Genomic DNA, 12,144 nt, shown 5'->3' on the forward strand with positions numbered 1-12,144 from the left:
AGCATTTTTGCGTTTACATTTCTAAGGACTTTGTCATCCATATTGCAGGGTTGTTCCTCAGAGAACAAGTGAACCAACTCCCCTTTATTCACTCACACCCTTGGTTGTAAGCAGGTTAACTTTAAAAAGATCCCTCCCTTCTCTCAGATCAACAAATTGTTGTTTTAAAAAAAAGGACTCGATTAACTAGTCTTTGAGTTAGCAACGAGTTTATACAATCACTAAATACAAAAAAGTAGAATCATGTAATACACATGTTAGGCCAAAATCAGAAGGAGGGGCCTTCAACAAACAGATTGCAGCAGTTCACCACCATATTGCGAACAGTCATTACAGATGGAAGGAAGTGCGAGCCCAGCCAGTGAAACCCCAACTCTATGAATGAATTAAACAATATAGTTTAGGGAAGCCAAAAATCAAAAAAAAGGATCAGCCTCACTGATCAATCTGCAAAGATTAGATAGTGGAATACTGGTAGTTGCATTGTAACTTGGCATTTGCAGTTTATTGTAATCCTTTTGACAGTGGTGAGCTAGTAACACTTAGCATCAGAGAATCTCTAACTGTAATACAGGAATGCCTAGTGAGTGCTTCAATGGGGGCCTTCACAGCACATGGCTCAAGCCCAGACTAGTACAAATGAATCTCAATTTGCATATCTTTTCCCACTGTCATATCATGACCATAGTTGTACTTGTTTTTAACCCCAGTCTTCAAAGGCCAGGGGTGAAGATGATAATCAGATCGCTTCCTGTTACATGTCTTGCTGTTTCTCTGACACCCTACAGATACAACACGCCATGGAACTTAGACAGTACCGAAGTTTCATTTGCAGCCATTTTAATGAGAATGGCAGTCCTCTTTTTAAAATATCTTGGAATTCCAAGTTTTAAAATACACTTAGTACTTTGGCTCGAGTTTTCTTGTTGTTTACATGTTCTTCCTCTTCACAAAATTATTTCTGGCTTTCTTGATTCTTCTTCATTACATCTGCCTTTTTCTGTCATCATTTTGCCTAAATAGTCAAACTTATCTACTCTTCAACCTTCTCTCATACATTCCTTCCAATATACTTCTGTATGCCTGTCAATTTTGGTGTTCAAAATCCATATAAAAAAAAAATTAGGTTTTACTTGATTTGTGCTATTTTTTGTGGGCTTCTCCTGACTCTGCCATAGCATATTATCACCAGTATACTGACAATTTGTTACATTCTTGCCTCCAATATTATCCTGGAAGTATATCTAAATCTTTGAATAATTTTGATGACTCTTAGTTTGTCACATTCTTCTCCTCACTTTGAACATAAGATTTTCCCTCTTGTAGCCGCTGTTTAGTCCAATATATATTTTGGATACATCTCACATCCTTATTGTCAAACATTACTTCAGCAACACATCAGTAACTTTTAGTGCTAAACAAACACTTTTTCAGTTTAAAAATTCATTTTTTTGCTTCTAGGTATTTATTGACAAATTGTTCTTGGATTAAATATTCCCTCCCTTATTTCTATTCCAGATCTAAATTCATTTCACTATCTTTGCTTCAAATGTGTTATATTTGTTACAATTTTTATTTTTCATTAAGTTACAGACTTTTAACGACTGCATGCCATTGCTTTAGGTTCCTAGGTGACAATAAATAATGAATGTCTTTAACCATTTGGAATGCATTCTCTGGTATACATCTGATCACAAAATTTCTGTTATCACCTCAAATGCTACTTTTCCAAGAGCTTTTAGATGTTTGTTATTATTCTTCATCTATGTCTGGAGCTTTGCCTGAACTCATCAATTTGAAAGCATTCTTTCCCTCTGATAACAATATGTGGATCAACATTTGCTTCGACATCTTAAGGACTCCTTCAATTTGGATCCTTGTAAAACCCACTTATGTTTTGTTAATTGGTTGAATTACAAGTGTACTCTTCAGGTTCACAAACAGTTTCATTAGCATAAACTGCTTTGTTCCACAACTGGCCTTTTCTTTACTTTACAAGTCACATCTGGCATTATTAGAAGAACACCAAAGTTCCTCCTGTTATGTTGCATTCTACCCAGTCGAATACTGTGCCTCAGTTACAATCTCAGAAAAGTTCCCTCTGCACTAACATAACAGTTGCCTATTTTCCACACCAGTCATGTTTGTGACATGAGATTTAGTTTTAAAGCACAGTCGGTCTTTCACAAATTAATAGAAATATGTCCACCCTTCCTACGTGGAATAAGATTCAGAATAAAATGCAACTGTTCCTCTCAGTTGCAACTGAAGCTAAAATCCACCAACTCCACATGGTGGAGAGATCAAACTTTGAATGACGAAGTATCATCCATGGTCCACTTATGCAGAGAACTAGTGTGATAAAGAACCTTCTCACTCCGATGTGCATTTTCTCAAGACTCATGTTGAATAATCAAATCCACAGAGAGAGAGTAGGCCACTTGGCCTGAGTCTATACCAACCCTCCAAAGAGCATCCCACCCAGACCCACCCACCCCCCACTCTATCCCTGTAACCCTACATTTCCTGTGACTAATCCACCTAGCCTGCACATCGCTGGACACTATGAGCAATTTAGCATGGCCAATCTATATCTTGGACTGTGGGAGGAAACTGGAGCACCTAGAGGAAACCCACAGATACAGGGATAATGCATAAACTCCACATGGACAGTCACCAGAGGGTGGAATCAAACCTGGGTCCCTATTGTGGTGAAGCTGCAGTGCTAACCACTGAGCCATTGTCCCACCCACAGTTGTTGAGGTGACATTCTACTAAACATAATGGATCAATGACATTACAAATCTACAGTTCAAAATATGCCAGCTAAAAGTGACAGTCTTTGACACAAGCCAAATACTTGGAGAGAAAAGTAACTGTATTCACACTTAATTTCATCTCAATGCTTGATTAGATCCCACCCTGTTAATGACCAAAATCATTATCCTATATAAAAACCATCTACACACCATTGATTAGATTGCATTCTTTCACTCCCATTCCCAGATGTCCATTTCTTGGCATATAAAGCATCTCTTCCTCAGAATTAGATTCTGGCTTGTAACTTGTTCCCAAAAATCACAGCCACATTTTACTGCCCAAACCTAGTTAGTTAATTAGGTTCCAATATGGAACACAATTCTAAGTATTCACAAAACCCAATTTTCAAAAACAAATACCATTTCATGCAGTACTCATGAAGAAGCAAGTCAGAAAAGTAAGAGTTAAATATCATGCCTTCATTCAATATTCAGTTCTAGGTTTTAATAAAACTAGGGCTGTAGCCAATAAGAACAGATTTTCTATTAAAAGAGATAGGAAAACACTTGTTTCACAGAGGGATGCTTTTACTTCAGTTCTGGTGATTCCATGTGATCATGATACATTTCAACAACTTACAAAATGAATAATGAAAATATGCAACCACCCTGAAGACACTGGTGGCCTTCTACAATTGAGTACTTTGAAAACTGTTTAAAGTATAAGTGATGGAGATCAATTAGTCCCAGTAAAAGCCCTGCAGATGAAAAGCTGAATTAAAATAACCATGGGCTCAAAGAGCCTTTGACTCTGCACTGTTCAGCTGCCAGGCAACAGGAAAAGTCAAAAGCCTGAAGAGTTAGATACAACCCTCTTTAAAAATACTGATCATTTCAAGCGGTTTTAATTCCATGTACGAATATAAAAACATAGACCACGTATCGGTTGATCACGTCAGATTCACTGATATTGGTAGCAATTCTGAATGCAATCTTAAGCACAAAGAAAATAAAAGTTTCTAGGCTTAGAAGTAAATTTTCTGATTTATGATTTGTCCTATGTTAAGTATATAGCTTATGCTCCATTCACAATTATTTCAAGAACAGAAAGCAATGATTCCCTCCGGAGTATTTTTCACTTACCGCAAGAGGTTTTTCAAACCCTCTTTGCTGGATCCTCTCCTAAAGACTGCACTAGTCATGTCCTTCAGAGTAAATCATACAAACACAAAACAAAGGAAAAGGGTTCTCCCTAATTCTTGCTCAGAACTGGATGTATCACCTCTTGTCCCAAACCTCTGCAGCTTTTTATATATATTCACTGAAAAATCCTCTTGGTGGGTGAAGTTTTCCTGTTTGATTTCTTGTGCAATCTGTAGTGTTAATCCTCCAGCTCTCCCTCTCTCTTTCTGTACAACCCCACAATCAGACAAGCTCAGTAACTTCACTCCCTCATGCTGCATGTGTTTCTCATTCAGTACTGCTAACACAGATTGTATCATTCCCCTCCCTTCACCCAAATCCATACAGGCCATGTGACCTTCTTAAAGGAAAGGGAGAGAGAGGGAAAAAAAAACTCCCAGGCGGTATACCACATTCCACCTAATATTGGAGACAAAGAAAACCAGCTCTAATTTCACTCCCTCAAAATTAACCTTGTGTTACTGTAACGATTGCTTACTTTTAAAGCTATCAGCTCTCAATCAAATCGGGGCGAGGCGAGAAGATAAGAATTTTGTTGTGCAATTTGTTGTTATGCTCTCGTATGCATCTTTTGAAAAAGCAGTGGAAGCAAATTTAACTGTAACATTTGAAGGGGAAATGAATATATTCTCAGAAAGGAGATATTTGCAGGGCTATGGTGAAAGACGCAGGGTGGTCTAATTGCATAGTTCTTTCAAATACCCAGCACAGACCAGGCCAAATGGTCTCATGCTGTGGTGCTCACTTGTTTTGCATGATGTTCATTCATCTTAGTTGCAATTTAAATTTACTTTGTTCCTGAAAAGAAACCAGGTACTATTTAGAGAGTGCATAGTTTGGCTTGCAGGAGACTGACATCTGTGGATCAGTGCCCTGCTTTTGTAGGCCCAACACAGTTTCTCTTATTCTGATGGCAAAACCGTTGACCCACACTCTGCTGTTGGACTAAGGGCTCAGCTTTTGCCAATAAAAACATGGGGAGCTGGAAGATTGACGTCAATCGCACATGATTCAACAACAGAAGCACTAAATGTAAAAGCCCCTGCAGAGACTTAAGTATTTAAATGGGACTGTGATTTTTTTGTTCTTTTTAAATAATAAATCTGACTTTTAACAATCTGGTGAAGTTGGCAGCTCTACCTGCCTCGAAGTTATGAGGAGAGATTCTTGCGACACCTCAGCTCTGTCAGATAAACTATTTCCAGCTTTCCTTCCTTTGGAAAAGTAACACACAATGTTTTCTCCTCTAAAAGCTGCACACAAGCTAAAGTGCCGTAACCTTTCCTAGTAGTCCAACAACACTGGATAATATAGTTACCGTGGCAGGTTGACAGTTATTCAAACTGAAAGATAAAGATAATTCTTTGTTGTTGACATGTAGGATTACCCCTTGGCAAACAAGAGCTGGGGGTGGGGAGGGTGCAGATTTACAATGTATAATGAGGTTTTCCAGATCAATGACACCTTCCCAACCTGGATGCCATATACAACTGATGGGGCCTCCTGCAATTCTACTCTTTGCCCTAATGCCTGCAGTCAGGATAGCAAGGGTTCATTAGATATAGGCTACACTGGATGGGGGAGGTGTGTTTGTGAAATCCAGCAAAGATTACAATGCAGCGTCACCAATCAACCAGACTAGCGCCTGTCTCTCCACACGGTGACTTCAGTAAGAATGTTAGATTTATCAGCCTGCAGAATCACTGACTCAGACATGGTATAATCTGGAGTCATGTTTCTCTCCTTTCCTGCAGGCTAACCCTGTTTTTGTAAATTCTTTTTAAAAAAGCAGTATTTATTATTTTTAAATTACACCACTAGGACAAGTGAGATAGAGCAGGGAAATCTTTAAATTCCTTTGAAAAACAGGAATATTGATCCTTGTCCCATTATGTAAATATGGTTGAATCAACACAAATTTCCCCAGAAGATTTTCACCTTTTATCTTGTATTATTTCTCCACTGGTTTCCTGGTTCAATGCAGGCTGGTTCAGACACAAATGATTTTTTTGTTACATCCAAGATTTGTTTTATTCATTGAGGGGCATTGCTGGTGAGGTCAACATTTCTAGCCTATCCCTAGTTGCCCAGAGGGCAGTTAAGAGTCAACCACATTGGATCTGCAGTCACATATAGGCCAGACCACGTAAGGATGGCAGTTTCCTTAACTAAAGGACATTTATAAACTCAATTGTTCCCTAAAGGACATTATTAGGAAAATGGTTTCCCAATGGAAATTTTCCTCAATATAAATATTTAAAATAAGGTAGGATTGATATATAGAGGTGAATTGGGAACAATGTCAAAACCATCCCATCCACATTTAGTGTGTATTTCAGACTCAGTGGCAAAGTTAAAAATCACACAACACCGGGTTATAGTCCAACAGGTTTATTTGGAAACACTAGCTTTTGGAGTGCTGCGCTTTGAAGGAACAGCGCTCCGAAAGCTAGTGCTTCCAAATAAACCTGTTGGACTATAACCTGGTGTTGTTGATTTTTAACTTTGTACACCTTCCAAATCATGATAATGACATGAGGGACTTGCTGCAGCCATTAAATAGGTAATGGAATTAAAGGCCTAGGGCTAGATTTTTAGGTGCTGTTGGAGGTAAACATAGATAGGTGTGCCCATAAAGTGACACCCACCAGAAGCTTTACAGTTTATCAGTACCATGCACCTCTCAGTTCATCTTGCTGTTAGTTGGATGGACAAGAGAAGGAGAAAAGGCCCTGTCGGTAAGGTTGAGACATTTCAGGTCTTTGAAGGCCTATTGTCTGATTGTCAGCAGCTAGCTGCAATTTTCCAGTTGGTCTCAGTCTCCAAGGAGACTAGGCCCATTGCCTCGAGGGGGTTTTCAGTTGGGGGGTGGGGGTGGTTGGTCTAGTTAATGCAGTTCTAGTCAACACACTTTAGGAAGAATATAAATGCATTGGAGGAGGTGTAGAGGAGATTCACCAAGATGCTGCCTGGGATAGAGCAGTTTAGCTGTGAAGAGAGGCTGGAAAAGCTCAGTTTGTTTTGTTTTAGGAGCAGAGAAGTTTGAGGGGGATCTGATTGAAGTGTATAAAATTATAAGGGACATTGACAGGAACTCAGTTGTTGCACTTAGCTAAAGGAGAAAGTAAGGACTGCAGATGCTGGAGATCAGAGCTTAAAATGTGTTGCTGGAAAAGTGCAGCAGGTCAGGCAGCATCCAAGGAGCAGGAGAATTGACGTTTCAGGAAGAAGGGCTTATGCCCGAAATGTCGATTCTCCTGCTCCTTGGATGCTGCCTGACCTGCTGCGCTTTTCCAGCAACACATTTTCAGCACTTAGCTAAAGGGTCAGTAACAATGATTATAATTTTACGCAGGAGGGTAATTGAGGGAAAATCTTTTCATCTAGAGGGTGGTGAGAGTCTAGAATGTGCTTCCTGAGACAGGAAATCTCAATCATTAAAAAATTAATTGGATGAGCATTTGAAATGCCATAGCAAGCAAGGCGTTGGGCCAAATGCTGCAAAGTGAAACTAGTGTAGATTTAGAGTAGTTTTGTTTTGGTCAGTGAGGCCCCAATGGGTTGAAAGGCCTTTCCTGTAATGTATCAGTCTATGATTCCATGAACTCTGCATGCAGACTTTGAAGTCCTCTCTACCCACCTGCCTTCAGTTATCTTGTGGAAGGGTCAATGTTGGGCTGACTACCAAAACCATTTTCTTTTATTTTAAAGGGGTGGCACAGTGGTTAGCACTGCTGCCTCACAGCGCCAGAGACCCGGGTTCAATTCCCACCTCAGGCGACTCTGTGTGGAATTTGCACATTCTCCCCGCGTCTGCGGGGGTTTCCTCCGGGTGCTCCCTCCGGGTGCTCCGGTTTGCTCCCACAATCCAAAAATGTGCAGGTCAGGTGAACTGGCCATGCTAAATTGCCCGTGTGTTAGGTGAAGGGGTAAATGTAGGAGAATTAGTCTGGGTGGGTTGCGCTTCGGAGGGTCAGTGTGGATTTGTTGGGCCGAAGGGCCTGTTTTCACACTGTAAGTAATTTAATCTAATCTAAAAGATGTTGAGAGTGCATGCATCAAAATGAAGGGACCTTCTTTTTCAACTGCCTGAATGGGTGAACTGATGCGGTTTTCAGTACTGGAGAAGATCAGGCAGGTTCTCTAGTCTGTCCACCCATCTTAATTAAATACCACTTAGCTGATAATTGGCCTTTTACCCTCAGTACAGGCTTCTATCCTCCACTTGACCTGAACCCTAAAGGAAAAATTCTGCTCTTGCAGCGTGCAGTGAGCTCTGCATTTTCAATGCAAACCAATTGTGCATTGTATCAACCTGATTCTGGGCAAGATTCCCTCATTTGTTACAATTCCAGACTGGATACCCCAAACTGTTAAGCTTCCAGATGAGATGGATAAACTGGCTTCCCTTCTATATGCACCTACTCCCTCTGTTCCTTGCCTCAGATTAATTTAAAAAGGTTGTCTCCCTTATGGATATCTGTCTGCCAGACCCAAGTATACATGTGTTTTAAAAGGTACCAAATTTAATCAGGCTAACTTGAATTAAGAGAAAGAATAAGTTTATTAATGACTACATGTGGGACAAAATACTAATACCAGACACATACACATGGATTAGGAAGCTGATGCAAGTCCAAAAAGATAAACTTTTGATTTAGCAATCAATCTCTGAACTGCTCATGAAGAAAAGATAGTTAAATATTGTAGTCATTGCAGTGGAGGTTACAGGTAGCATTGAGATTCTTGGTTGTTTCACAATCCTTAGTTTTGCAGATTGTTTAAGATTCTGTAGTTCTGATCCCTTTCGACCATAATTAAATTCCAGTATTCGAGGAGAAAGGAAAAATTGTTTTGTTATCTGTTTTCCTTTTGTCTGGTTGCTAGCTGGTTGACTTCTAGCACTCATAGTAAAAGAATGTCTTTACTTGCAACTCAGGGTGAATAGTGAACAGTTCATTGCCTGTGAACTTCACAGCATGCTAACATTTGAAACCCAGGCTGGTACACACAAGACACTCAGCCCCACGAGCACACTCCAGAAAAATTGACCCTGCTTTTTAAACCCCTGTCCTTGTGTATTCTTCAGATGGAAAAACACAAAACATGTCTGCAATTTGGGATATAATCTGCATGGGACAGCATGCTGTGGAGTACACATCATCAGCCCCTCACTATCTTTATAGCCATGAGAGATCTCAGTTTAGTCTGTTTGACGTTTCTTTGCCCCATCACTCAACCTGTTCTGCCTTTTCAGCAATCCAAAGGGACCATTCCCTGTTCTACAAGCTCAATCACCCCAACAGCCCCTCACCTTCACACAACACCATTCAAACAAAGCAGAAGAGATGTAATGCTGCCCTTTTCTAGCTCCGTTTCCTCACTGTTGAAGGTCCCAATTATTCCTTCCAAGTGAAGCAACAATCTATGTGCACTTCCTTCCAAACAGCAAAGATATTGAATCATTCCAGGATTTATAGCATTCATGGTATTTTGCATTTATCTCAGGGTATGCATATTCAGTGGTCAGCTGGGAACTTTGAGTCTGCCATATCATCTGTATTAACCGAATTTGTGTGGCCAAACTCAATCTTTAATTGACATCCCCAGCAGATATCATTCCAGACATCTTCTGAAAAGTTGCTTTCCTTTCCAATTTGGTTACAAGCTAAATCCGACAGCCAGTCAGGTAGAGAACAGAATAAAGCAAAGAAGGGAGGTTGTTGCAAGTTAGGGCAAGGGAAGGTCAAGATTATAATATTTTTAGATTATTTTACAAAGGTACAAGTAGATGATACTAGTTACTCCATGAGACACATGAAACAATGACAACAATTTGGCAGTTACATTTTAGACAGACTATTGGAAACTTAGCTTAAAATTCTAATGCAGTGTAACTTCCTTGGATACTACTTTCAAGGTGATAAACTACTTTTTTTTAAGAATTAAGGAACCATGAGAGAGGCACACATTACAGGACACCACCAAGGATGAAAATGACAAGAGAGAGAATAAGACAAAATTAAATTATGCCAAATTTGGGGTTTTTTAATGCTTATGGACTGTGTATGACAGTAAGACTGATAGTGATAACGAATCCCTCAGTCTTAAGCTTCTACAGATAAATGTTATTTTTGGAGGTAACTTGATGAATCTGACGGCGCTACCCCAGAATTTCATCAGCAGATCACACATGACAGTAGAGTAACCTATGATCAAAATATTTCATACCCAGTGATGAACAGTAGCAATGTAGGATCTACCTTTGGCAAAATACTGAAGCACATTCACAAAAACAAAGAAGTGCTAATGAAATGTCATCTTGCCCTGAAACATTATCTATATACACAAGATGCAGCATACTTCATTTGGCCCTCAGGTTTATTCTGTCATGAAATAACATCATGTTGGTTCAGATTGTAATCTCAAATCTCCATTCTCTCCTACGCCTAATAACCTTTCACCTTCTCGCTCAACAAGAATCTATCCACATCTGCTTTAAAAAATATTCAAGGACTTAGCTCTCACCATCTTTACTGGGGAACACTTCCAAAGACTCAGGACCCTCAGAAATAATTTGCCTTATTTCAATTTTAAATTGGCGATACCTAATTTTTAAATATGGACCCCTACTGTTGTTGATTCTCTTATAAGAGAAAACATCTACCCTGTTAAGACCACTCAGTATCAGGTTTATTTGGAAGCACTACCTTTCAGAGCGTCGCTCCTTCAACCACCTGATGAAGGAGCAGTGCTCCAAAAGCTAGTGCTTCCAAATAAACCCGTTGGACTATAACCTGGTGTTGTGTGATTTTTAACTTTGTCCGCCTCAGTCCAACACCACCACCTCCAAGTCACAGTATCTATATATTTCAATTAGGTTGCCTCTTACTCTTCTAACCTCCAACCGATGCAGGCTAGCCTGTTCAGATTTTCTTCATAAAACACGGTGGCTCAGTGGTTAGCACCGCTGCCTCACAGCACCAGGGGCCCAGGTTCAATTCCAACCTCGGGCGACTGTCTGTGTGGAGTTTGCACGTTCTCCGCGTGTCTGCGTGGGTTTCCTCCGAGTGCTCTGGTTTCCTCCCAAAATCCAAAGAGGTGCGGGCCAGGTGAATTGGCCATGCTAAATTGCCCATAGTGCTAGGTGCATTAGTCAGAGGGAAATGGGTCTGGGTGGGTTACTCTTCGGAGGGTTGGTATGGACTGGTTGGGCCAAATGGCCTGTTTTCATACTGTAGGGAACTTAATCTAATCTAATCTAAAAACAATACACTGATCCCAAGTATTAATCTGGTAAACTTTGTTTCTCTCCACAGATTTTAACTGACTTGCTTCATTTTTTGCTTTTATTTCAGATTTTCAGCACCCATGGTTTTTTCCTTTCCTTTTAATAACTTAGCTTAATTTTTTTGTGTTCTAATTGATACATTTTTGTGTTGTGGATCTTAACAGATAGGGAGATTAGATAGTCAAACCTTTGGCAGTGGCATGCCCAGTGAAGGCATGTCTTTATTCATACTTCTAAATACAGACTATATTTAGCACATAATTTTCTGGAATTATCATTTACTTAACATATTGGGGGGGAGGAGGTGGGAAGAATATGGCTGCCAAGAGTCAAGTGTTTACACTTTAAGCATAAACTCAGAAGTAGCTAAGTCTCTGGAGAGTTCAGAATTGAATGGCTTTTGGTGGGAGTCTCTCCCTTGAATAGACATACTCAGACAGAAAACAACAAATGCTGGCTTCTCAATCACAGTGGGTAAGGCAGCATCCATGGAGAGAGGGCAAATTAACTTTTTGAGTTTAAATGACTCTTCATCAGAGCTGATGTGAAGTGCCAGAACCCATCTCTAGAATATACAATTCATATTGTTCATGCAATCCAAAATCAAAATCAATGGACTCTCAAACTACATGTCTCCAGTTTGAAATATCACAAAAGAAAGCTCAGAAGCCCTTATCTTAAGCAGGAAGGTGTGTACCGGACACCGTTCCAACACTAACCACCCCTGTCCCCTCTACCACAACATCATTCTCCATCAGATAACAGAATCTACTGCTTTAAAACATTGTGAATTGACATTGTAGGTGAGACCACATCTGGGGTACTGTGAACAGTGTTTGTCCCCTTACTTAAGGAAAGATATCATGTCATTAGAGGCAGTTCAGAGAAGGT

The 12,144-nt window shown here is 39.9% G+C and overlaps 1 protein-coding gene across 2 annotated transcripts in view; it reads right to left on the reverse strand.

The window, feature by feature from the left end:
* The window catches only part of LOC140493595 (uncharacterized), a 334,841-nt gene that overhangs the window by 180,568 nt on the left and 142,129 nt on the right, over positions 1-12,144 (reverse strand). Inside the window, exon 1 of one of the 2 annotated variants that reach the window (XM_072592213.1) lies at positions 3,903-4,257. The exons of the other annotated variant lie outside the window; for it this stretch is intronic. Within the exon in view, the coding sequence (XP_072448314.1) occupies positions 3,903-3,961 (59 nt within the window). The 5' untranslated portion in view covers positions 3,962-4,257. Of the gene's footprint in view, positions 1-3,902; positions 4,258-12,144 lie in introns of those variants that run through there. 2 annotated transcript variants of the gene reach the window in all.

Source organism: Chiloscyllium punctatum, chromosome 22 (assembly GCF_047496795.1).
Source record: "Chiloscyllium punctatum isolate Juve2018m chromosome 22, sChiPun1.3, whole genome shotgun sequence".
NCBI lineage: Eukaryota > Metazoa > Chordata > Chondrichthyes > Orectolobiformes > Hemiscylliidae > Chiloscyllium > Chiloscyllium punctatum.